Source organism: Hippoglossus hippoglossus, chromosome 6, assembly GCF_009819705.1.
Source record: "Hippoglossus hippoglossus isolate fHipHip1 chromosome 6, fHipHip1.pri, whole genome shotgun sequence".
NCBI classification, from domain to species: Eukaryota; Metazoa; Chordata; class Actinopteri; order Pleuronectiformes; family Pleuronectidae; genus Hippoglossus; species Hippoglossus hippoglossus.
Genome location: NC_047156.1, coordinates 15,453,489 through 15,476,912, shown reverse-complemented (window position 1 = coordinate 15,476,912; position 23,424 = coordinate 15,453,489). Strand labels below are relative to the sequence as shown.

Sequence of the window (23,424 nt, the reverse complement as noted above, 5' to 3'; positions counted from 1 at the left end):
TTCCTCAGTGTCATAGCGCCACCTACTGATTCGCCATGAAACAGGAAGTACTTTGTAAATCCACTCTGCATTATCCAACCGGCTCCGAACTACTGACCTATGATCACAATCCTGACCTGAACACATCCATATATTAATATTAGTTCAGGGTCATAGCGCCACCTACTTTACATAAGTTTTCGTTACTTTTAGTTACTTTTCGTTACTGTTAGTTACTTTTCGTTACTTTGTTACTTTTCGTTACTTTTAGTTACATTTCATTACTTTTGTTACTTTCGAACTTTTAGTTACTTTCGTACTTTTAGTTATTTAGTTACTTTCGTACTTTTAGTTACTTTTTAGTTACCTTTGTACTTTTAGTTACTTTTTAGTTACTTTCGTACTTTTAGTTACTTTTTAGTTACTTTAACCCCTAACCCTAAAAGTACAAAAGTAACAAAGTATCTGTGGGTTTTCTCCAGCTTCCTCCTGCAGTTCAAAGATGGGGGGGTTAAAGTTCTCTGGAGACTTCACGTTGACCTTAAATGTTCAATGTTTTTTCTAATTTCGGTGATTCTCAGACAAGCTCAGCAGTTATGGTTAGTATTGTATTTCCCCTGGTTTCTTGGAGATTATATTTATATAAAAAAATATGAACACCAATTTCTGTATGATGTCTCATTTTAGAGTTATGACTCAAACTGCATAAAACCTGCTGCTGGTCTTTGGGACCGTTGTGTATATAGGACCCCTGTATATTGCACCTCCCAGTCACATCTTTGACTTGTGTCTTTACCATACTCCTCCCTCAGAATCTAAGAACACTTAATATTTAAACTTTTTGTAGGAACATTTGGTCCTAGTGGTAGAAAAAGTAGGTCACGTTATACCAGCCCACACAATTCAGTTTACACTCGCCCACTTTAGGAAAGGTATCTCAACCGAGTGGAAAACCAAACCTGGCAGCATAATTAGCATTTAAAGGGGCAGGATGCTGATGAAAATCCCTCTGAACATCCATTATTATTATCATCATGATAATCAGTTCATCAATGAAAGCTTCACTATGAAAAAGACTTTCATCAACACAAGCTGGTTGAAATAAATTGCTGGACATCGATGGTATATTTCCATAACCAACCTTACTTTGACAGATTAGCTGTTTTCTCTAGACTGACTGGGTGAGTACTTGTGTTTGACATCTCTCCATCTTACTTGTTAGCTCTCAGCACCTGGTGGGTCCAACAGATTAAATGTATCACTTAAACCTCACCAAGTCTAATCAACCAAAATGACAGAAAACTAAACTACACATTTTCAGCAGTAGAACAAATTATTTACTGATGAATCCCAACCCATGACAAACATTTCTCTGTGCATCATCAACCCATTTAAAGCTGAAATCTGAACAATATTTTTGCACCAACAACCATTTTAATACATTTAATAAATCCCAAATCAGGGAATTCTACTATCATTTACATTCAGTACACAAATTATATACATGAACATTTTTTTGATTAGGCAAAAACTTTCAAGCAGTCAGATCCCACTGGGTTATAAGAGTGGGAAGTTCCTCCCACATGTATCACTTAAATACATGATATTTTATAAATGAGTACTTATGTTCCTAAAATGCTGAAACCTAAAACCTTTAACCTTTAAATTCAATAATGGAAAAACATTCAGAGAAAAAAAACATGTTACTTTATTGGAAACAGACTATGGCAACAAAAAAAAAAATCTAACTTTATACAGCAGTGTAGATCTGTATTAGCGTACAGACATTACTCCCCAACGGGAGGAGAGTGCCACACAGCAGAGCTGGTGCGTTTAAAATAACGAGGCTTGCTCTTGTAAAAGATGTTTTCCAGTTTCGGTGGTTCAATTTTCCCAAAGAAAGAGTCTAAGTCAGGAGGGTTGAAGTACTGCTTCATGATGATCTGCTGCAGGTTGGGACCTGGGAGGAGAAAACATGACACTGAAATTAGAACCATACAACAAACGGGTCTGTAAACATTAAAACCTTTTAGGTGTGTTATAATATTACAACAGACTCATTTCAGCAGGTTGTCAATTGCAGCCTGTGATCCCTCAGGTTTAATGTGAAATGATCGAGGTTGCCGAATTTATCAAGTCCTGGTTAACTAATTACTTTACATAGCTCCACAAGTGGGTTGAAAATGCTGCCCTAGTAATATTTGCCACTGGCTCATTCTCAAACATCTTGGAAAAGGGTGAGTTGGGTGCAACTAAATTATGTGCTGGTGCACCTAAATGGAAAAAGTGAGGCACATCTCAGCAACCAATGTAAAAAGTGGGTCTGGAGCCCTGGTATAGATCGTGTGTAGATAATTGGTGACCCATCTGTTTGCGAAAATGACACCATCTGTGATCAACAAAGCAGGAGACAGGTCATCCTCTGCCCAGATATAGTTGCTAAGCTGTGACTGGACAGTCGTTGAGTGAACCATGACTGACATGAAACTCACATCACTAAACTGGATTAATGAACAACACTACAGCAGATTGTGAAACCGGAACAACTGAACATAATGAATCTTAATAATTGACAATCAAACTAATTCAGCATACCCTCAGCCCAGGACGGAATAGGTTTCCTCGGGGCAGACTCATCATCAGTAGAGTCGTCACTGTTTTGGTCCATCCCATAATCCTCAGCAGTTTTGGACAATGTCAGAGGTTTGTTGCCGCCCTTTGGAGTGATGGAGTACGACTGTGGTGATTGCTGCCGAGAAGGATATCACACACATTGATGAGGAAGAAAGTTGCATCATGTTTTAAGATAGAAATCAACGAAATGCTAGAATATAATAGAAAAATGTACCTCAACATCCATGGTCACATTGAGGCCACCACCTTTTCCCACCGGTGTTCTCATTACAGAGTTCTGAAGAGTCAAGAGAGAAGTGGTAAATATGTTTTCAGCACGGTTCAACATGCAGAGACAAAGCCCACACAGATCTTTAAACACTCAGGTAAATCATTCATGTGCATTTACACAGTCACCAAATGACGATAGAAATGGCCCAATTATACTTCAGTTCATAGAAACCAAATCCAACCAGTTTCCCTTACATGCAAAGAACTAGACTTTTTGTTATTTTAATTCCTTCGTAACAATTTGTTTATCAAAGGCTAAAATTGAAACTTGTCTCACCTCGATATCCACAGTCACATTTAGGCCAGAAGCAGCAGTAGCCTTCATTACAGAGAGCAGAGACAAATGTTTAGTAATTACATCATTATTCAGGTTTCCCACAATGATGAAAAAAATGTCATGTGTGATTATTTCTGTATGTATCGAAATATTTGGAGCATTAGTTAAAGAATATCAAGATAAATATGAAAAAGTTAATTTTATACGATGCCGTTTCTTAGGTTACTGGAAGAATGTTTATACAACCAAATTATATTGGACAGTCCACAAAACACACATTCTGCATTAAGGGTGCTCTGATTGATCGGCCACCGATCGGTATCAGCCGATCTTCCCCGAAATTAGTTTGATCGGCGATCTCAAAACAAACAGCTGTCACTCATGAAGTGCAACTCTCAACAGAGATGAGAAGGAATTGTATTGGTATTAACATCCGTCCCGAGAGATCGATCACAAGTGGCCAGTGTTTAAGTGCGCGTGTTCACAACTGGCAATAAAATGCGCCCTGAATGTGTCTCCTGTGACCGGATCTCACTTCTCCACTCTTCATGTGAGTTAACACGTACATCATTGGTGTTAGCTAAGACCAAATGATGTTGATTTGGGCCAGTCTGAGATTACAGATGTGACTGATGTCACTGCAGTACGTGTGTGTCGGCACGAGCGTGCAAAGAGAGGTAGAGAGACGAGTCAGGAGAGTCTGAATGAATCTTGTGCAGCTGTGAAGAAAGATTTTACCAAGTCAATGAAAGTATCGATCTTTATGTAGTGATCAATGTTGATATTATGTTGGTGGTTACAAACAAATCAACGAGAAGAGAAAAAATACGTTCGATTCAGCTGAGTAGGAGATCCTCCATATGTGGCCCAGGACGGATTTGTGTTCACTGCTAAAGAATGTGGACATGTGGCCCAGACCACCTCCGAATGTGGTCCAAGTGCGTTCACACCTGTACTTAGAGCTTTCCACTTGTGATTGGATCACAAAGACCTCATGTTAATGCCAGGTGTGTACGGGGCCTGAGATGGCTCCCTCGTCATTTTTTCTAGTAAATATTTTTGTACTTCTAACAGTTTTCTCCCCAGGGCTGATGGTGGAAATAGCCAACAAGTGAGGCATCTTACTTCTCTTCTCATCTCTGTTGAGAGTTGCACATGCCCAGTATTGATTAAACATGACTGCGTCATGGGATTCGCTGGTCTTGCAGTTTTACCAGGTTTCTGACCACCATTTGCTTCTCTGTGATGCAAATGACGGGTCTGTGCTCTTGTATAAGCAGCAGATGTTTGTGGTCCGCAATATCACCAGACTCCCGTTGAAAACGTGCACTTTTGAGAGTTGTTGAGTGAAGAAAAACGTTATAAACTTTGTGAAGCACTGTCTATGACTAATTCCTAATTATGTTAGCCTTAAATAATAGTGGTGAGTAGATAATGACTGAAAATTTTAATTTTTCTGTGAACTATCCCTTTAATGTTGAGCAGAATTGAAAGGAAAAAAAGAGGAAAAACTTGACAGCAATAATGGACATTTACTGACCAAATTCTGAGTATGATTCAGCCCTGTAGTGTTTATATGCATATAAAGCGGGGAAGAGGAATCCGATCAGGTGTAAACAGAGCCATAGACCCTGTGATCAGTGATTGGTCGATACTACTTCAAACGATTGGTGATCGGTCCCACAAAAATTCTGATGGGAGCACCCTTATTCAGCATCTTTAAACAATGAACTTACTATTACAATAAATAAAACCTAAAATATCTGCATTGGATAATGAATTTCCATTTGGATAATGAGCCTCTTTAAATTAAAGATAATTAGCATTTCTGTCAGCTCCTGCTTATGTTTCACTTCAGTAGTTTACATAAACAAAGTATTTTTGTCCGGGGCTGGTTTACCTGTACTTTAGCAGCCTGTTTAGCAGCAGCCTCCCTCTGTTTAGCAGCTTCTCTCTCTTTAGCAGCTTTCTGCTCTGCAGCCAACCTCTGCTCCTCTTCCTGCAGGAACAAAACACACATCAACATCCAGACAATAAACAGCAGAAATAAACCAGCTGCTGAACATCTCAATGTTTTAACTTAAAATGGCCGTTGCTGTTTCGTTGAGGTAAAGATTGACATGAAATCTTTATGGAAGTTGAAATTTAGTCAGCCAAAAATTGATTTCCTGATATTGTGCGATTAATTAGCAATAACTAACAACTAAACAGGATAAAGTTTAACTAATTTTAAAATGTATGAGACCTGGATGAGTGGCAGAAAATATATATTCAAGGTTTAACCAATTATAACCCTAACCCATTTCAGTTTATTTAAGTTTTGCTATAATCATAACTGGCTACTATTTACCATTTTTTAATTGTTGCTATAAATACATCATGTGAGCTCAAGTTTCCATGAAACAATGAAGGTTAAGGTGATAATCTGTTATATTAAAGCTTAGAAGCAGACTCTCCTGATCTGTATTCAGTGTTTTGACATCTTGTTGCCTGACTGATCAGTTTTATTTATTTGAGTAACTGCTTTATCTTAATGCCACATTCTGTGTTTTTTGACCATGTACCTGCTCAAACAAGCAGGTTTTGGACCGTTAAAACGTCACCATTCAGTTAGACATTGTAAATTTTAACTTCTTACCCGTTTTCTTTTTTCCTCAAGAGCCTTCCTTTTCTCATCCAGTTCTCTCCTCTCCTTCTCTCTCGCTGCTCTCTCCAGTTCACGTTGCAGAGCGAGAGCCTTTTCTTTTTCCGCTCGCTCCCTGGGGAAGAAAATAAATAAATAAATTAAGTCAGTGGAATAAACTCTAGAGAAAAACTAAACCTTTTCTTGGCATTTTCACAAGAGCAAATTTCAGCTTAATACACCGACACCATGTTCAAAAGATAATTTGGCAGCTCAGTTAATTAAGTAGCTGACAGTAGTGTGAGGACAATAGAGACAAACCTTTCAGTAGCAGCTTGTCGTTCTCGCTCCAGCTCTCTCTCTCGCTCCTGTTCCCTCTTCAGCTCCAGTGCTTTGCGAGCTTCAGCCAGCTTACGAACTCGCTGTTCCTCCTCCTCTGCCTTCTTTTTGGCCAGCTCCTGCTGACGCTTCTCTTCCTCCTGAAGTTTTAAGAAACACATACAGCATATGAGAAGCCTGCTCACTTTGTGTCATTGTAGGGGAAGTTCACAACAGCAAAGTCATTTTTAACCCTAATATAAATATAATTAAGTTTACAGCGAATGAAGAACACAGACCTCCCTCCTGTCCTCCTCTCTTTGTCGTTGACAAGTTTAAGAGATTCATGGAAATGTAACACGATAACTTTGACAAACAGCTTTCACTTTAGGTTCTCCATTAGTTTAACCAGGGCAGGCACTGTGGTTATTTTGGAGAAATCGATGAAAATGTTGAAAAACACCCTCTGGCAATGATAAAGAAGAAAAAATTGGGATCTGCACCCACATTTAAATGTGCACAGTCCAGCCAAGTCCCTCAACAAAATTTTATTGAAGGCGGTTACGTAATCCTGCTTAATACCTAACAGACCAAAACATAACCTCCTAGGTTAATATCTCTTTCCTTCGTTTGTTTAACAGCTGGTTTGATACAGTACTTTAACAAGCATAGCTGTTGGCAACTCCAATTATGTTACCTTCTGCAGTTCAGGTAAATCAAGGCCCTGGCCTCTGTTTGAGGACATATGGTAAAAGGTTGGCAGCTAGACTTCAATGTGTAGTCGACTATTCTACTGACAGCCGGCGAGCGCACCCAGCTACAAAAAAAAAGCTTTGTCTCACTGCTTGTTGAATCTTCTTCCTCCGAGCCTCTTCCTCCAACTTCTTCTTCTGCTCCACTTCCTCTTGTCGTTTCAGGACCACCTTCTTCTTGGCCTTCTCATCTGCCACACGCTGCATGAAGAGAACAAATGTGAGACAATGAGATGGATGAGACCAAAAGGTGCCTTGTATTTGGCGTGAAGATATAGATTCAATCATCATGAAATGTGTTGCACACCTTATCATTTTTCATTTCATCAATCTGAGCCATTTTCTGCTCAAATTTCTTTTTCTTTTCTTCCTCCCTCTGCTCTTCTTTGACTTTGGCATCAAACACCCTCCTCAGCCTCTCATCCCTCTTCCTGCAACACAAATTGTAAAAGTTATGATATGCTATAGGATCATAAGATGAAAGTAATAATAAATAAATTAAAAAAACTATACTATATGTCCAGTCAGAGTATAAACTCTGGAAGAATTTGGAACACTAACCTTTTGAGTTCATCCAGTTTCCTTCTCTTATCCTCCTCCATTTTTTTCATCCTCTCCTCCTCTTGCTCCTGCTTCTTTTTAAGTGCTTCCAGTTTGTGACGTTCTTTTGCCTGAAAAGAGACAAGGAGAGAATTTAATGAGCATTTAGAAAACTAATGTCAGAAAACACTTAACTTGGATAACAAACTAATACGTGACCAAATAAAATCCAAACTGGAAAGTGAAGTGCAGTAGTGTGGAAAACGATCACCTCCCAGAATAAACACCAAAAGAAAAAATCCATCCAAACAGACTTTGTGCTACTCTCATGTTCTTCACCAAATTGAAATGTAAGACATTTTAATACCAAATCTCAGAGTCATACCGCTCGAAGAATGGTGGAAAACAAAAAACAAGGTTTACAATTATATATGACATACTATATTGATATCCCTTCCCTGCCAAAACTTCTCAGCTGTGTGCAATAATACTTCCTACTCATATAATAAATGTATGGATCAGTTAACAGGTCAGATGGCCAAGTGTCTTGTATGAAAGTAAGAGTTCAGTTAAAAGACAAAAGTAAAGACACAAATAGACAAAACTGCTGTACTAATACCTGTAGTAAGGAGGTAATGACATTACCTTCAGTTTTAACTGAGTTTATAACCTCATCTGAATCCACTGACACACAGGGAACAGTTTTATAAACAACCCAAAGTACTCCTTGGAACTTTGGGAGTTTACATTAAACGCAAGATCGTTGTAATATGACTTGTGGTTAAGATGGATTTTTACTTTTCCTCTGATCTTCTGATCAAATTGTGTTTCAAAGTCCACAAACAGTGAGATCACTCAAGTTATTTAAGGTGGTTTGACGGTGGACTGTTAGACGGCAAAAAAAGAGCATTGGTGACCCATGGAATCAGAGACACCATCAACTGGAAGATTGCAGTTAGGGGTGTAAATGTATATCTAGCAGGTTCTTTCACACATTGATGGTGTAAAATTGTGTGAATGTAGTTACTGTGTTTATATAGCATAGGCCTGTCTCCTGTACATAAAATGGGAAGCATAGAGTCTAATTCTACACGACATTTCACTTTGAGGGATATGTCCAGGAAAGTTCCCGCTCATGCTTTCACTAAATCTAAAATTCTCTCAATCTTGAAACATTAACTGCCAGAATATTTATAACTGATGAATAGAAATGCAGAGGTGGGAAAGGGGCTTCTCTAAAGACTGGTGTTAAATGAGGAGATACAATGGGATATTAGACACCATCAAGTACCCACAAACATACAGTGCTTCAACATTACACTTACCACTAAACCAACACTCAACTGAGGAGGGGAGAAAAAAAAAAAACAACCACAGTTTCAAAGCTCAACAAAAAAGTGAAACATTAATATTCTAAAATGTAAGAACACGCACTTTTGCAGATGGAACAATTGTATATTTTATAAGTGAGATTTCTTGTATATTTGTTACAGATAGACAAAGCGGAGATTATAAGGTATCTGATAAGCAGTCATATCTGTCGTTATTCACACGCACAATACTACTTCAAATTCACTGAAATACCACATCTGCTTTTGGCCAAATATCTTCTGCTATGTAATCAACACCAATTATAAGATGAAAGTTCAACAACAAACAATACAATCAGAGATAAAGGATGCAGTTTTATCATATACAAGGTTTTCCCTATAATTATATGCATTTTTGCACCGACTAAACCAAATGAACAGAAAAAAAATGCTGATATCTCTACCACACTGGATAGAAAAATACCATATTAGCCCCAAAAACTGCAGAAAGTCAAACTGTAAAAAATTGTAGAACAAATCTCTTCAAAACAAGTCTTGTTTTATAATTCTTCTTCTATTTGGGGCACAGTGCAACAACTAAATGTGAAATACTAATTTTATTAGATTTGATAGAGCAGATTTGTTTTGCTCGTCTTCTTGCTAATGTGTGACTGTACTGTGAAAAGCATCAACCTGTGTTGTGTTTTTATAAATATGACTAATGAGAAAAAAATCCATATTTTCAAAAAGCCCTTCATCCTCCACCCCAGCCACCACTGCACCTAAGCCCACCAGGACCCCTTGGAAAACCTTGCCTAGTTGAGGACAGTTCAAATGTGTAGTTTTGCTTTGGGTTAAACTGTGAACTTACCTTGGGATCAGCCCTCATTGGAGTGGTGTGTTTGATGAAGGACTTGATAACAGCAGTGCGGCCGAGGGAATTTGGAGTCATCATCAGCATCTGATTCTTCTGCACAGTGTGGAGAAAAGATCTCATGTTGGGCCTCACTGCCTAAGTATTCAAACAATGGAGAATACGTTCAAAACCTTACTAGTTAATAAAGAAATTCAAATATTTTCTGTACAAAGATTTGTGTATTTTTCATTTAGAAACATCAACACTTACACTCTGACTTTTCTTGGGGGGAGAAAACCTCTTTGTTGGACTTTCCTCCACAGTATCTGGTGCTTTACGTTTTATACTCAGACGTGACCTGGACGCAGAGAAATATATTTTAGAGGACACAACACAGATATTTTTCAAGAACCTCAACAAGCTGATTCAACTTTTAATATCATTGCAAATATCAAAAATACTCCCCCCTCTGTCGTTGAGGACAACAGATAAATGCTGACACACAGAGCACTCACCTTCGGGCTGACTGGGGGGTCCGGTGTTTCTCAGCAATAACTGAAACATAAATGCAAAGATGTATTTAATACACGTTACATTTTGGTACAAAACTGCCCAACATCCATTCACATATACACATCAACAATAAATATGAACTAAAATCTAACTTAACAAAAGCCAATTAAAAAATGGAGAGTTCTCCTACCTGTCCTCTTTTCAGGGGTGGTCACTTTGTGCTCAGAGGTAAACAATGCTGGGGGCGCCAGAGTGGGAGAGTGTGCAGCCACAGAACGAGTAATGCGTGCAACAGATGGATATAAGGTCTGGTTAGCCTGGGTAAAAATTTGTTGGATACAAAAACATCAGCTTGTCAATAAACGTAGGATCATTTCTGTTTGACACCTTGTAGACAAATACATTTACACACATACCTGAGGAGCTTCCTTAGCTCCCTCTGCTGCAGCATTGTCCACTGTGTCTGCAGTAACGGCCTCCAACATGCTGTAGTAAAGATTAAATTAATATGGTCCAGAAATACTTAAAAATAAAAGAATTTATGACCAGTCACACGTAATTAACACAGTGCTACAGTCACAAGTCGCTCAAATTCTAGATCAAAACAATGACAATTAACACATTTTTTCACCGCTTTACTTACGCCTCCTTATCCTCTTCTTTATCAGAGTCCATGCAAGAGTCCTCTACAATTAAACAAAAATAACCAGATATAACACTTATCTTTGCAAAGTGCTGGTGAATTTGCATTTTATGTATTTATGAACCAAGTGTGGCTAATTTCTCACCACTAATATCGCTGCTACATGTGGAGTTGCCCTGGTGAGCAGCCTTCCTCTTAAGCATAGAGCGGCGAGAGGCACGGCGAATAGACTCCTGCGTCAAACTGTGCCGCAGACCAGCCAGCGAGTGACGTAGCTTAAGAGAGCACCGCACCGAGCTCCGGCGTGAGCTCTGAGCAGCTCCAGCTATTTCAATCTTAGCAGCTGTACGGCCGGGTGAGCGCTCGGGATTTTTAGCGAGCTCAGCAGACAAGCGCTCGGCTGAAGAGATGTTGACAACAACCTCAGGTAAGGGTATCTTAGGTGGAGACTGGGCAATGCTACACATGTCTTCAGGCTCCACTTCTGCATTGTTCCCCTTGTTGTGTGTGTCCACATCTTCCTCCCCCAACAGCTCTGGCTTCTTGTTCTGCACCTCTTCTGTTTTGTCGCTTCCACTGGGTGAATGGCTCACATCCTCTGCCACCTCTGGCTTACTCTGTTTGTTTTTGCGGGTGGTGCGTTTAGGCTGTGCGGATGTGCTGGCTTCAGAGGTGGAAGGACCGGGGATGGGTTCTTCTTCTACAATGAAGTTCAGGGATTTTACAGAGGATCCACGGAGGTTACTGCGTTTTCCCTTTGAAAACCTGGACAGGAAAGGAATATTTATAATTAAAAAGGCGCATGTGTAAAATGTAGCTCCGACTAAAACCATAATGAAAGAAACAAACCTTCGCTTAGCTTGATTTTCTTCCTGGCGTCCCAAAGATACACGCTTCCTGCGACTGTTCTTTTTCTGTGATGGTGTTTTTGGCATCAATTCTGGTTCAGCATTAAAATCTCTGAAATAAAAAGAAATACCTTTGTTAGTTAAATATTAAATATAACAAAGATAACGATACGGACATGCAAATTTATGATGATGTAAACCTATAAAAGAAGGAGGATTTTATTAAAGTGATTTGTAAGACATTACGTCAAGCCTACCTTGAGAACATGCGCTTGGCTTCTTGTTGGATCTCCTCAAGCCAAACCACGTGGACATTATCAATGTCATTGATAAATTCTTGTTTTTTGCCATCGAACATTTGCATGAGAGATCTCACAGATGTTAGTAAGGTGTTCATGGTGATGACCTGGGGAAAAGATAGAGCGATTAAAATCTGACTGGAGATGGCTAGTAAGAGGAAAGTCATTTAATGCATCATCTAGACAGCAAAACAACAACTCACCTGTATTAACGCCTCTCAATAACATCCATTATTATTTTTAAATGAAAAATGTATCTCCCATAACAGTTTCACAGTAAATAAATAAAACATCACTGTGTCTTTTGTGCTCATGTATGAAAAGAGATCTTGAAATATTAGGCAGACAACTACAGGTCCTTTAAAGGTTAACACTGTTACAAGGTTTAACATCCCTCACACAGAGTAAGCAACAAAATTAAATAATACAAATCTGAGCAAATTCTGCCTAAAAACTTTTATATAATATCTCGACTTTACAGAGTTGGACAGTTGCTCGAAAATGAACAAGTTAACAAATGGTTGGGTTTTGAATAATGTGATGTCATATCTGTTGACAACACTGATGTAATCACTTAACATACTGGGCTGACATAACATGTCCCAATTCCATGTCTATTAATAACAATATAACGTAATCATATATTCTCCTCACTTTACAACACATGTATGGAAATCTATCTACCAGTTGATGTTGCTGTGCAGTTTTTTTTTTTAAATTGCCATCTTTACTTTATATACAAAAAACACCTGTATGTGAGAAAGGCCTGCTTAACCCGAAGTTAAAATAAATAACAGTATAATTTTATTAAACTTAACGCGCTTAGTAAAGTGTACCGTTTGGTTTAATACGGTGTCGTGTGGCCAACATAATAACTTAAACACTCGTGTTTTTAAGAAGATGTTCAAATTCAGGTATTGTCCAATCAGAAGTCGGATCGGAACTAACAATGAAGTGGGTGGGTCATTCTCTGAGAGCAATACTTTGACAATACATGACTCTATAAACAAACTAGTTGACAAATAATGATAATCTGCAGTTTAAACTAATGCGGTTATTTCTGCAGATGAGGTGTGCCAGTCTTTCATCGACATCTAATCTGCACTGCTCTCGTCTCTGATGTGTGCGCGGTGCATGCGCACTGACGCCTGTTAACCCGGAGGGACATTTGAAAACAATGTGGTCGACATTGACAGAACAGTCTTCAACGCGGACACACATCGTGTCACAACAAAAACAGAGATCACTCCCCGAACAGATCGTCCCCGCGTTTTATCTACACAGTGTTAATTTAATAACTTAACGTCACCGGAGTAACATGTTAGCTTAGCTTGCTTAGACCTAAACGAGATCGGCAGGAAACACAAAAACCTCAGATCCTGTTAAAAGCCATCAGATACTGTGACACGCTAAGGGACACGCTGAGAGTTAATTCAACCGAGTTTGATTTATACGTGTTGATTGGTTTACAACTGCTCTGCTGCTTAGATGTTGTTGCTACGATGCTAGCTAGCTAACGCTAACGTCGTGTTTGAACAGTTACCTTTGATGTTCGCGCTCCTGGAGGAAGAAACCCGATGCTCGCTGCTCCGCTAAGTTAAAAACCAGAACTATCGCATACTGACGTAAAAATGCGCGCGTTGAATTGAAGCTGAATCCACTTTGCGTTACAGCTCGTGTGTAAACTCTCCACAACACGAACAGCAGCACTGCTCCCACTGACCCGCTGAAACCGTTTAACTGATTCAAAACCTCAGCAGCCAATCGCCTGGCTCTGCAACCAGGAAGTCGTTCGATTTTCGGATGGGGATTGTCTGAAGAGGCGGAGCTCGCCGTTTGGATGCATAGGGAGGAGTGGTGCGGAGTCTACAGCGGTCTACGCGTGAGCACAAAACGTGCAAACCCAACAGAAGTCCTGGGCGGAGTTAAAGCGCTGCCATGATTTAAATCGACCACTCGATGTGTGGCAGGATTTCCTCCGCCCCGCCCACCACACTCAAACCATAGACAAAAAGATCACACACACCCATACACGCACACACACACACACACCCACCCGCGCGCACACGCACTTACAGAAAATCTAAAGCTGAACAATGTCACGGTTCTTGCGGTGAGTATAAATGTGATGACCTCTGTCTGTGCTTTGTCCCACTGTCTTTCTCCAGGGAATCAAACAAACAGGATGTCTGATGACAACATCAATAAGTGGTGGTCCAGCTCACCAATGTAAATTAAACACTCTTTGTGTCCTTAGGGCTGCATACACTGACAGTTAAGAAAATACACACAAATAGACCAAAAACAAGGACTTTGTAAGAACATCACCAATATGACCACACAAGCACTAGGCTGCCAGACTGTCACCATTATGGTTTATCTTTATTTGATATTATATTCTTTTACATCTTATATTTCAAGTTATATTCTTGCACTGTTTTCAACTTAAAAATCAGACAAACACTTACATCTGCTGTACCAGAATTTCAAAGGCTTTGTTAGTCTAATGCACAACTTTGTATAGCTTCAGTTATTTATCTTAAAATCTGAATTTATAATTGGCTTCAATAGTCTTACCTTGGTTACGTGTGTATTTCAATCACCCAATGCTTAAAATATTTGTATTGTCAAATACCACATTAGCACATACTTATTTACAGTGAGAGCTTTGTAGTAGTTCTGGTGGCCAGACTTTCATCTCACTGCAGTGAACTTATTCTTGACCTATTTTGACCTTTTGTTATTCTTATGCTCTTGTGTTTGACTGTTTTGTGTGCTGCTGGATGCCTTAATTTCCCTCGGGATCAATAAAGTCTGTCTGTCTATCTATCTATCTATCTATCTACCTACCTATCTATCCTTTTATCTATCTATCTATCCTTCTATCTATCCTTCTATCTATCTATCCTTTTATCCTTCTATCTATCCTTCTATCTATCTATCTATCTACCTACCTACCTATCTATCCTTTTATCTATCTATCTATCCTTCTATCTATCTATCTATCTACCTATCTATCCTTTTATCTATCTATCTATCCTTCTATCTATCTATCTATCCTTTTATCCTTCTATCTATCCTTCTATCTATCTATCTATCCTTTTATCCTTCTATCTATCCTTCTATCTATCTATCTATCTATCTATCTATCTATCTACCTACCTACCTACCTATCTATCCATCTATCCATCTATACATCTATCTATCTATCTAGGAAAATGCTTTAGTGAGAGAACATGATCAAACTATGCTGTTTTTTTCTCGAAATTCTATATATACCCTGTGAAATAGTTTAAATTTTATCTACTTGAGTGTTTTCTTGAGATGCAGTGTGTTTAGCTCTCAGGGCCACCATATAATTGTTTGCATGCTTGTAGCTTGTAAAACCACAAAAGCTGGAAACAATATGAATATATTTCATTAACAATTGGTTCATAGTTTTGTCACATGGCATATTATAGAAATAAGTAGCGTATTCTAAGAGTTCTATAGATGATGCAAATAAATTGCAATAAATGTTTGTAGACCACTGTGTTGTGAATTTAATGAGTCTCAAACATTTGCCTTTTATTACAATAAACAAGCAGTAAAAAAATTAAGAAATGAGCCGGTCCTACATCCCCACCACCGACCAGACGGAACATCCACTACCTTTCATTTCGCATATTTCTCTTTATTAAATCTAAAATCCATGTGCATACTGCTCTGTGACAGAGCTATAGTCAGAAAAACACACAGAATTCACATCACCCTTTATTCAATTGCATACATTTGGTTGGTCAAGTTAATGTCAGCATACAGCACAACAGCAGCGTAGATATAAAATAGCTTTTTATTTATGCACAATTGAAATGATGAGGAGGAGCAGGGATTCCTGTTTTACAAAGGCCAGCAGGAAGACACCGAAGGAAGTTTACAAACGCAGCCAGGTTCTCGAGGAAAAGTTACTGGCAGCCCTGAAAATAGAGTGAATTCATATCAACCTGTTCACTTTAACAAAACTATTTAGTAAATATGACACATATACATTTCTAGGGGTGGAAAATATTATACACATGCAGTTTAGGACCTAGCCTATTATTACTTTTCTCATCATTGGGCTAATATCCAAATTTACCTCCTGTGAGGGGCCTGGGGTAAACATTTTATCACCAGTCCCCTAGACGCAAACCAGTAATCTAGAGCTGGAGACAATTTTGGCACGTTTGCCAAAGTTTTAGTATCACCTTCTTAAGTATGAATATTTTTTAGTTTTGACCTATTCTGAGATATAGCCTCAACATTTTGGAGTTTTTTAAAGTTGGTCAAACAAATATGGGTATAGTTTACTATTTCACTGATAGTTTAAACACTGAGCAAGCAATCCATTATTAAAGAAATAACTTCACAGCCATATAGTATACTATACTATATAGTAGACCATGATGGAATAAAGTGACCTTACACCAAGGTTTTCTGTCGATTTGGGGACGGGGTCCTTCTTAAAGACCAGAGCCCACAAGATGGAGAATTGTACTTTAGTGCTGTATATTTTAAATATATTTGCAATTAATTGAATTATGAAGACAGTAATAGAATAGAGTAAACATGGGGCCTGTGGGAACTTTCCACGTTGGAGTAATCCAGTCTTGATTGAACTGTTTCTTGTGTTGTCAATCAAATACAATATCCTTCTAGGCCTTGTGTCCTATAGTCATTGAGTTTATGAATATATTGTTTGGTTCAGGAGGTTAAATGTGTTGCTCTATATTATGAGTATACAAACAGAAACAGTTTCTTGGTTTGTGTGTCACCTGGTGTGAGAGGGATCTTTTCTCCTGATGCCTTCAGGACCACCTGTAGATCTTGGGGCTTAGCGCTGCCATCTCTCCTGGTCTGTTTCCTCACTATGATACAAACTTCATCTTTCCTCAGCAGCCAGTCCATCTGATTCCCAAGGTAGTTCACACCCCGAAGACAGAGCTCAGAAATGTCATTGGGAAGAATTGGGGAAAAGGCCAAACATTCCTTCTGAACTCTGGTAAAAAAAAACACAGACAAACTGTATCACTGTGTACGTGCTGTGTTCGTTCTGAGGTGTTTTTTCATAGTGTGTTACCTGAAGCCAGTGTAACCAAACAGCACAGCTTGGAGGAATCCTCCCATACCCGTGAGAAAGTTGACTGTACCAGAGCCATCTGTGGATTCACTCCACACCTGAGAGGAGAGGTAATCACACAATCACTCAGTATTCAGATCAGAGTTTAACTATTAGTACTAGTATTAGTATAAGTATACTGTGGGTGTCAGAGTCAAAGGGGATACCTGGAACGGGCCCTGAATGTTGCTGAAGCACTTTTCAAGTAAACGTTGAGCTCTCTCAGCCTCCCCCAGCTCCAGCCAGCCGATTGCAAACATCCCCTTAGATGTAAGAAAAACAAAAATAAATTTACATGAACCGAAAGCAATGATGAACCCTGTATTTTTAATCATTAAGTGACCTACCTATAATAAGGACAGTAAACCAGTACATTCAATTTCATGTCACATTATGCTACTACACTACATTTCAGAGCGGTATATTGAAGTATTACGACATTTATCAGTCGGTAGTTAGTCTACAAATAAAGAATTGACACAAAATATGTCAAAATAAATTCATAAAATAAAAATGTATTATAGAATAAAAAATAAACGTCCCCTCACATCACATAGATCAGTAATAATAACCAGACAATACAAGATACCACACTCACCGCAACCATAAAATAAGTGTGTTTACCTTTGGTAGTTTAAAGTAAAACCAATGTATGTTTCTATAAATTGCACACAGGTGTCAGTTATGGTATAATGGTTTATCCCAAATATATGTAAAACATTAACACAAGCAGAAATTACTCATTAAATGTGTTAACTAACACAGTAATATCGTCACATATACCTAGTTTGCCTCAGTATTGAGTTGAGATTGTGTGTCACTGCGCACATTTGAAAGAGGAAACAATTAAATTTAAGTTAAAAGTTCTATAGCATCACTTTAAGTGCATATTGCTGTTGATATATAATTGTAATATCTAATAAAGTTAACCACAATAAGATCAACATACTACACACTGTGTCTTACCCATGTCATCGCTGGACCTTCAGGGTCTGTCACTGGCTCGTACGCCTCAAGATCATTCCTTCTGATCTCGGCAGACATTGGCAAACCAAGAGGATAACCCAGCATCACCGTGTCTGCCTGCTTCACTGGTTGACCTGTGAGAGGTACAACAGACAGTCTGATGTGAAGTCACGAGCACTCGGTATATTCTGAAGTGGGTAAGAGCCAGAAAGGTGCAAAAACGAACCTTTAACGTAGCCATCGAACTCAGGATGGTACTGGGATTCTGTGTCAAACGGTATCTTGATGTGTTCGGCCACTTCTTTCCATTCCTTCGGTGCAGGGTGTTGGAGGAGATCAGCCAACTCTACAGCAAACTGCAGACTGACACATGACAAACGTTTTGTATTATTGGTATTAACAAGTTCATATGCAAAGCAAGGAAATACTCATATACCAGTACCTGAATTTGGCCACCGTGTTTGTGAACACAGAGTTGTCGACATTGTAGTAATACTCATCAGGCGGCATTACACCTAAAGAGGGCATCAAAAAGAAATGCTTCATTAAATTTTAAAAAACATATTCAGTGACATTTACATGATTATTAAACAGTTAAGTTAGACACAAGGTATATCATCTATTTAGGTATTCAAAATTTACCATTTAAAAATCCACGATTACAGAGGGAAATAAAACAAGTTAATCAACACAAATAGAAATTAAAAAAAATCCGATATTGCAAAATTAAAAAAGCAAACAAAGCAAATTAAATAAAAAGTTGTCAACACTTAAAAACCCATTTAAAAATGACGTTCTGCTTCATTGTAGACGTCTTTTGGTGAGATAGTGAGTTTTTGCGCTGGTGAATAAGTTGCATTTTGCTATTATAGCAGTGTCAAAGTAAATACATTCTCTCCATTTATTATCTTTCTACTAATGCTCTTTACCTAGGAGATGGTATTTCTGGTCCTCAGGGTTCCAGGTTACTCTAGAAACCCAGTAATCAGCCACACCATATATCACCTCACTGCCCTGGGCCTCTCTGAACATGGACAGATCCTGTAACAAAGAGCTCAGTTAATACTTTCACTACGGGGTGAGACGACGTGATGATGCGAGGGGATGAAGGAGTTTACCTCACTGAGGTAGAGATAGTGTTGGAAGGCCAGGGTGACGTCTCCATTGATGTGAATCTCTTGGTTTCCATAGATGTCATCTGGACACACCTCCCGCCCTGACACAGCACTCTCCCATGGGAACTTTATTCCCTGTAATGATGGCATCTCCGTAAGACTCCGATAGTTTCATTCTAATTAATAAAATGTACAATAACAACACACACACACACACACACACACACACAAACAGTATTTGTATGTTAAGATATTACATTCTTTTTTCTGTGCTAGCCTAAATATTTGATGCTTATGTGTTGTTATTACAGCTCTGTAGGTTACTGTTTATTATCTCTGTTATTTCATGGACTCTGTTTATAGCATATACTGTATTCAAAGATGGACGCCATGACAGGGCCCCAAAAGTGAAACCAAAACCTTTTGATCGCCCCCCTACTGGCTGGCTGTAGTATCATAAATCCTGCCTCCTCTATGTTAATGTAAATGGCATAAAACATATTTTTAAAAAATCAAAGTAAATGTCAAATGAAAGATGGTTTATTTTAGGAAGTTCTTATCACACTGATGTTTGTTCAAGTGATACTTATTTGATGCTATAAAAACAGGGTAAAATGTCTTGATTGACAGCTGTGACTGATCGGTGGGACCTGGATAAATCAGGTCCACGTCATGATCACTACTACGCAGATTCGGGCTCCAAAATGACATCATCAGCGCAAGATGGCAGCTCTCATCTTAAATATTTTGGCTTCACTTTTGTACAGTGGGAGGAAGAGGAAACACATTATACATCTTTAGATAGTCGTTTGTTTTTATCATAATTGGTACTTGGAATATAGTTATTAATATGCTTATATGGGGAAATATTCTAGTTTGCTTTTTTTGCCATGAACACTGTCCTCAGACTTTCAGAACTGCTCCCAGTATAAAACTACAAAGACCAACTCCTCTTTTTTCCTTCACTGAACATATGTTAAGCTCTGTGTGTATGTGTGTGTGTGTGTGTGTGTTTATCTAGTGAGAGCACAGTGAGCTTTTAGTGAAGGCAGAAGAGCTGCGTTGTGTGATACTGATCATCGTCATCATACCTTGTAGCCTTGCTTTTGGGCATTGTCTTTAGCGCCATCTATAGTCCTCACCCTGTACTCCAGCACAGATCGGGCTAACTGTGGGTAGAAAAGGGCGATCCCAGGATACATCCAGATGTCCTGTCACATCAGAGTCATTGTGTGATACATTAATCATACGATAAATCTAAATAACATGTATGTAAGCATAAACTGCCACCAGCCTTACCTGGTCCCAGAAAACATGGCCCCAGTAGTCCTGACCATCCCCACCATTAGACAGCCCGCCTGGACTGACTCCCCCAAAAGAGCTGGAGGTGTCGTGTAGGGAGGGGAAGGCGCTGAGGAGGTAAAACATGCAGCCAATCAGAGCCTTGCAGAGGCTCTCTGACCCTGACACCTCCACCTTGCTCTGGAGCCACAGCTCTTTCCAGGCCTTCTCGTGAGACGGACGCAGCTCACCAGTCGCAATCAGATTTAGGCCCTCGTCAAAGTTGGCCTGAGCAGAGTCTAAATCATTGGCCACCACCAGGATGAAACCCCAGCGGGCCTTGCTCTGCTCTGGAAGCAGCGTCAGGGTCTCAGGTATGGAGCTCCAAATAAGGTGAACTGTGGCACAGGAGCCTCCAGGGAACTCAGCAGTGGACGTCTGTCCATGGATGTGCCTGGAAGAGGGGAAAATAGACCCCATATAAGATCACACTCGTACTAAAACAGAAAAATAAAAGTATTTTACATGTATTTTGTAAACCGTACCTCCCTCCTTTATAATCAGGGCCAGACTCAAAAACAATGTCTTTGCTCTGAGGTGTGAACGAGCTGACTAGCTTGACAGTAACCGGCTCCTCTGTCGTCACCTGCCGCACCAATATAACCTCCATCACCATCAGGTTGGGGTAGTATCGATGTGAATATAGAGACTGTGAGGCAGTTACTCTGGCTGAGCTCAGAGTGTGAGTGAAAATGCCTGAACGAGAAAACGAGACAGTTAACAGTGATGCATCTTCTCAACTTGAGATCAGCAGGGACACAGATGTTTTTCCAACTAGAGATCCTCACCCGTGTTTGTGTCCAAACTGTATGTGTGCTGGGCAGGTTCCTCTGTCTCAGCTTTAATGGCCAAAGGGCAGGGGACATCTGCCCGGTGACAACGCCCGCCCTCCCCGTTGTACACGCCGCCCATGTGCATGATGTTGTTGTACACCCTCCAGCCCAGGAGCCCGTTGGCCAGGGGAGGGAGGAAGCGCCGGTCACTGGGCAGATCGTCAGTGGAGAAGATGTAAGGGTCTGAATGGCTGGACATGACGAGGAGGGGGTTTCTGATCGGAGTCTTTACCAGGGCAGTCAGGGGTCGATGAGAGGGTCCCAGGAGATGATGAATGTGCAGTTATTTTACTCACTGTGGGGCATGAGAACATTTCTATTTTGACAGCAGTTTTCCATTTGCACTATTATTCTCCTTTACTCAGATTACATACTCTTTTCTTGCACATGCCAGGTGACACTAGATCATTTCTTTGAATTCTTGCAGCTGGACAACATTCAGACGGACACACACACACACTTTTAACAGGTTTCTGCTGGTAAAGTCTATTTGTAGATTGTGTACTTTGACACTTGTGTGTCACACAACGTGTCTAAATGTCACAGTGAGACACTGTGCAGAAAGCTGGAGTGAAAAATTTGCCACCCAAATCCAATCACTGCATTCATTTTTCCTTCTTATTTAACCATATCTGAAATGTGGGTTACTTTGAAGACATGAATTGGCCAAAATAAAAATAAATACACAGTTAAGAGTCAGTCTAAACAGTTGCATGCCTCTACACACATCCGTACAGAATCCCCTCAACCACACTCCTACAGTGGGGATGTGTCAGTCTCACATGAGCAGGAAGAAGCATCTGATCCTGCAACAAAGACAAAAAAAAAGAGAGAGAAAAACTAATCTGCAGGAGTTCCCAAACCGCTTGTTCTTGACACTTTAACCTTCAAAACACAGCTGATGTGCTGTATTTACTTTTGTTACAGTTCATATTTAGACAAAGCAAAGAAAATCAACTTCCAAGTTGGTCGAGTATCATGAGTGTGGGAGGTCCTGAAGCTCAGGGGCTGCACGGAAAACCTGGACCTGACCCTTGGTCTGCTGGAAAACATGGAATGGAAGAATGTGAGGGATGAGGCACAGGCTGTGCAAAGGACAAATCACATTATGTATGGTCACCGTTTTGTGTGTGTGTGTGTGTGTGTGTGTGTGTTTTTGTTGGCTAGTTGGTTTAAACAGCCATGTCTTGTTCCAGGTGGAAATATCTGCCACCTCATACTTACTTACTTACTTACATATTCATAATGAAAACAGCCACTTGGCGGAGACAGGAGAAATAGTCTCCAGGTCACAGTGAGTGTTTACATGTTCATCCCTTCTTTCCAAGAATCACCACGTCACTTTCTCCAAACTAAATCATGTCATCTCTCTCCCGCTCACCGCTCGCTCCATAAATTCTCCCTCATGGTTTTTTATATTAGATATTAGATTATTATTTTACTCCTCTTAAAAGAGATCTAGTCCCAGAGCCTCTGAAGAAGCAGAGTTCTTATCCACACTGATGTCTCCTTCTTGCTGCCAGACAATTAATGACTTGCTTCCATTGTAAAGAATCAATTTTTATGATTTATTCTCTTCTTAAACATTTTTTAAAACTCAGTTTTACCTGATAAGTACTTCTGAGTTAACTCCAGAAAACTGTTTTTAATTTACATTTCTGTTTACTTTTGGTGGTTGGTTGGTTTCTTGTTTGTTCAATGTATAATCCGTTTTTTGTGTCTCTTTTATTAGAACACGTGCAATAGATATGTTATTGATGTCCCATTGTTACTGCAAATGGGGTTGAAGACAGGCTGTCCGTGTCCTAATAATTCATATGGGTGGAGGCTGAAACTATGTAATTTAATCTACTCATCTCTTCTAAAAGTCATGCATTCCCTCGTGTCCTATCATTTCTCTACTGTTGCCGACCACTAACACTGTAAAATGTCAAAGAATGAATGCTTTTTCAAAAATGGGATTAAACAAGGCTTTCTTAGAGAGACTGGGTCCAGTGGTCTACAGGGCTGTTACTGAGGGTCCCCACCTACAAAACATTTTGTCCAGACCCCTGAAACCAACCACTATTCATGTGTTGGTACCATATACAGATTTAAAATGTGTTAAAGGTGCGCTCCAACCATTTTAGTCATACAAGTATTATCATAGGAGATACATTGTGTTCTTTCA

General features: G+C 39.5%; 2 protein-coding genes across 10 annotated transcripts; both read right to left on the bottom strand.

Moving 5' to 3' along the window:
- Positions 1 to 1,389: 1,389 nt before the first annotated feature.
- On the bottom strand, positions 1,390 to 13,595 carry incenp (inner centromere protein). 8 transcript variants are annotated; one of them, XM_034587657.1, is made up of 21 exons: positions 13,406 to 13,595; positions 11,821 to 11,969; positions 11,565 to 11,675; positions 10,861 to 11,480; positions 10,716 to 10,758; positions 10,489 to 10,558; positions 10,263 to 10,389; positions 10,075 to 10,114; positions 9,830 to 9,917; positions 9,575 to 9,715; positions 8,719 to 8,736; positions 7,415 to 7,524; positions 7,161 to 7,284; positions 6,944 to 7,054; positions 6,105 to 6,262; positions 5,799 to 5,919; positions 5,061 to 5,159; positions 3,161 to 3,202; positions 2,828 to 2,890; positions 2,575 to 2,728; positions 1,390 to 1,939 (listed from the first exon to the last, which is right to left on the bottom strand). In XM_034587657.1, the coding sequence occupies exons 2-21, from the start codon at positions 11,958 to 11,960 to the stop codon at positions 1,767 to 1,769; spliced, it is 2,553 nt and encodes an 850-aa protein (XP_034443548.1). In that variant the 5' UTR covers positions 11,961 to 11,969; positions 13,406 to 13,595; the 3' UTR covers positions 1,390 to 1,766. The 8 variants fall into 8 exon arrangements, 7 of the variants coding, with proteins under 7 accessions (XP_034443548.1, XP_034443549.1, XP_034443552.1 ...); XM_034587658.1 differs by having other exon boundaries at positions 10,263 to 10,386; XM_034587661.1 differs by having other exon boundaries at positions 10,263 to 10,380.
- A 2,033-nt stretch (positions 13,596 to 15,628) lies between these two features.
- Positions 15,629 to 22,243, bottom strand: pgghg (protein-glucosylgalactosylhydroxylysine glucosidase). 2 transcript variants are annotated; one of them, XM_034587668.1, is made up of 14 exons: positions 22,037 to 22,243; positions 21,210 to 21,549; positions 20,907 to 21,117; positions 20,380 to 20,815; positions 20,172 to 20,291; positions 19,084 to 19,215; positions 18,895 to 19,006; positions 18,408 to 18,480; positions 18,192 to 18,328; positions 17,966 to 18,099; positions 17,167 to 17,262; positions 16,961 to 17,058; positions 16,656 to 16,879; positions 15,742 to 15,818 (listed from the first exon to the last, which is right to left on the bottom strand). In XM_034587668.1, exons 2-14 carry the CDS (start codon positions 21,451 to 21,453, stop codon positions 15,742 to 15,744), a joined length of 2,094 nt encoding a protein of 697 aa, XP_034443559.1. In that variant the 5' UTR covers positions 21,454 to 21,549; positions 22,037 to 22,243. The 2 variants fall into 2 exon arrangements, with proteins under 2 accessions (XP_034443558.1, XP_034443559.1); XM_034587667.1 differs by lacking the exon at positions 22,037 to 22,243 and having other exon boundaries at positions 15,629 to 15,818; positions 21,210 to 21,453.
- Positions 22,244 to 23,424: the final 1,181 nt, after the last annotated feature.

Bases quoted from the DNA above. Each gene is read 5' to 3' on its own strand.
- incenp (XM_034587657.1), bottom strand. From the start codon at position 11,960: ATGAACACCTTACTAACATCTGTGAGATCTCTCATGCAAATGTTCGAT. The intron at 7,285-7,414 runs GTTAGTGTTCCA...TTTGTGTTGCAG, and splicing joins AAACTGGATGAACTCAAAAG to GAAGAGGGATGAGAGGCTGA. The intron at 5,920-6,104 runs GTTTGTCTCTAT...TTTCTTCCCCAG, and splicing joins CGACAAGCTGCTACTGAAAG to GGAGCGAGCGGAAAAAGAAA.
- pgghg (XM_034587668.1), bottom strand. From the start codon at position 21,453: ATGTCCAGCCATTCAGACCCTTACATCTTCTCCACTGACGATCTGCCC. The intron at 17,059-17,166 runs GTATCCCCTTTG...CTCTCCTCTCAG, and splicing joins ACATTCAGGGCCCGTTCCAG to GTGTGGAGTGAATCCACAGA. The intron at 16,880-16,960 runs GTAACACACTAT...TTTTTTTACCAG, and splicing joins TTTGGTTACACTGGCTTCAG to AGTTCAGAAGGAATGTTTGG.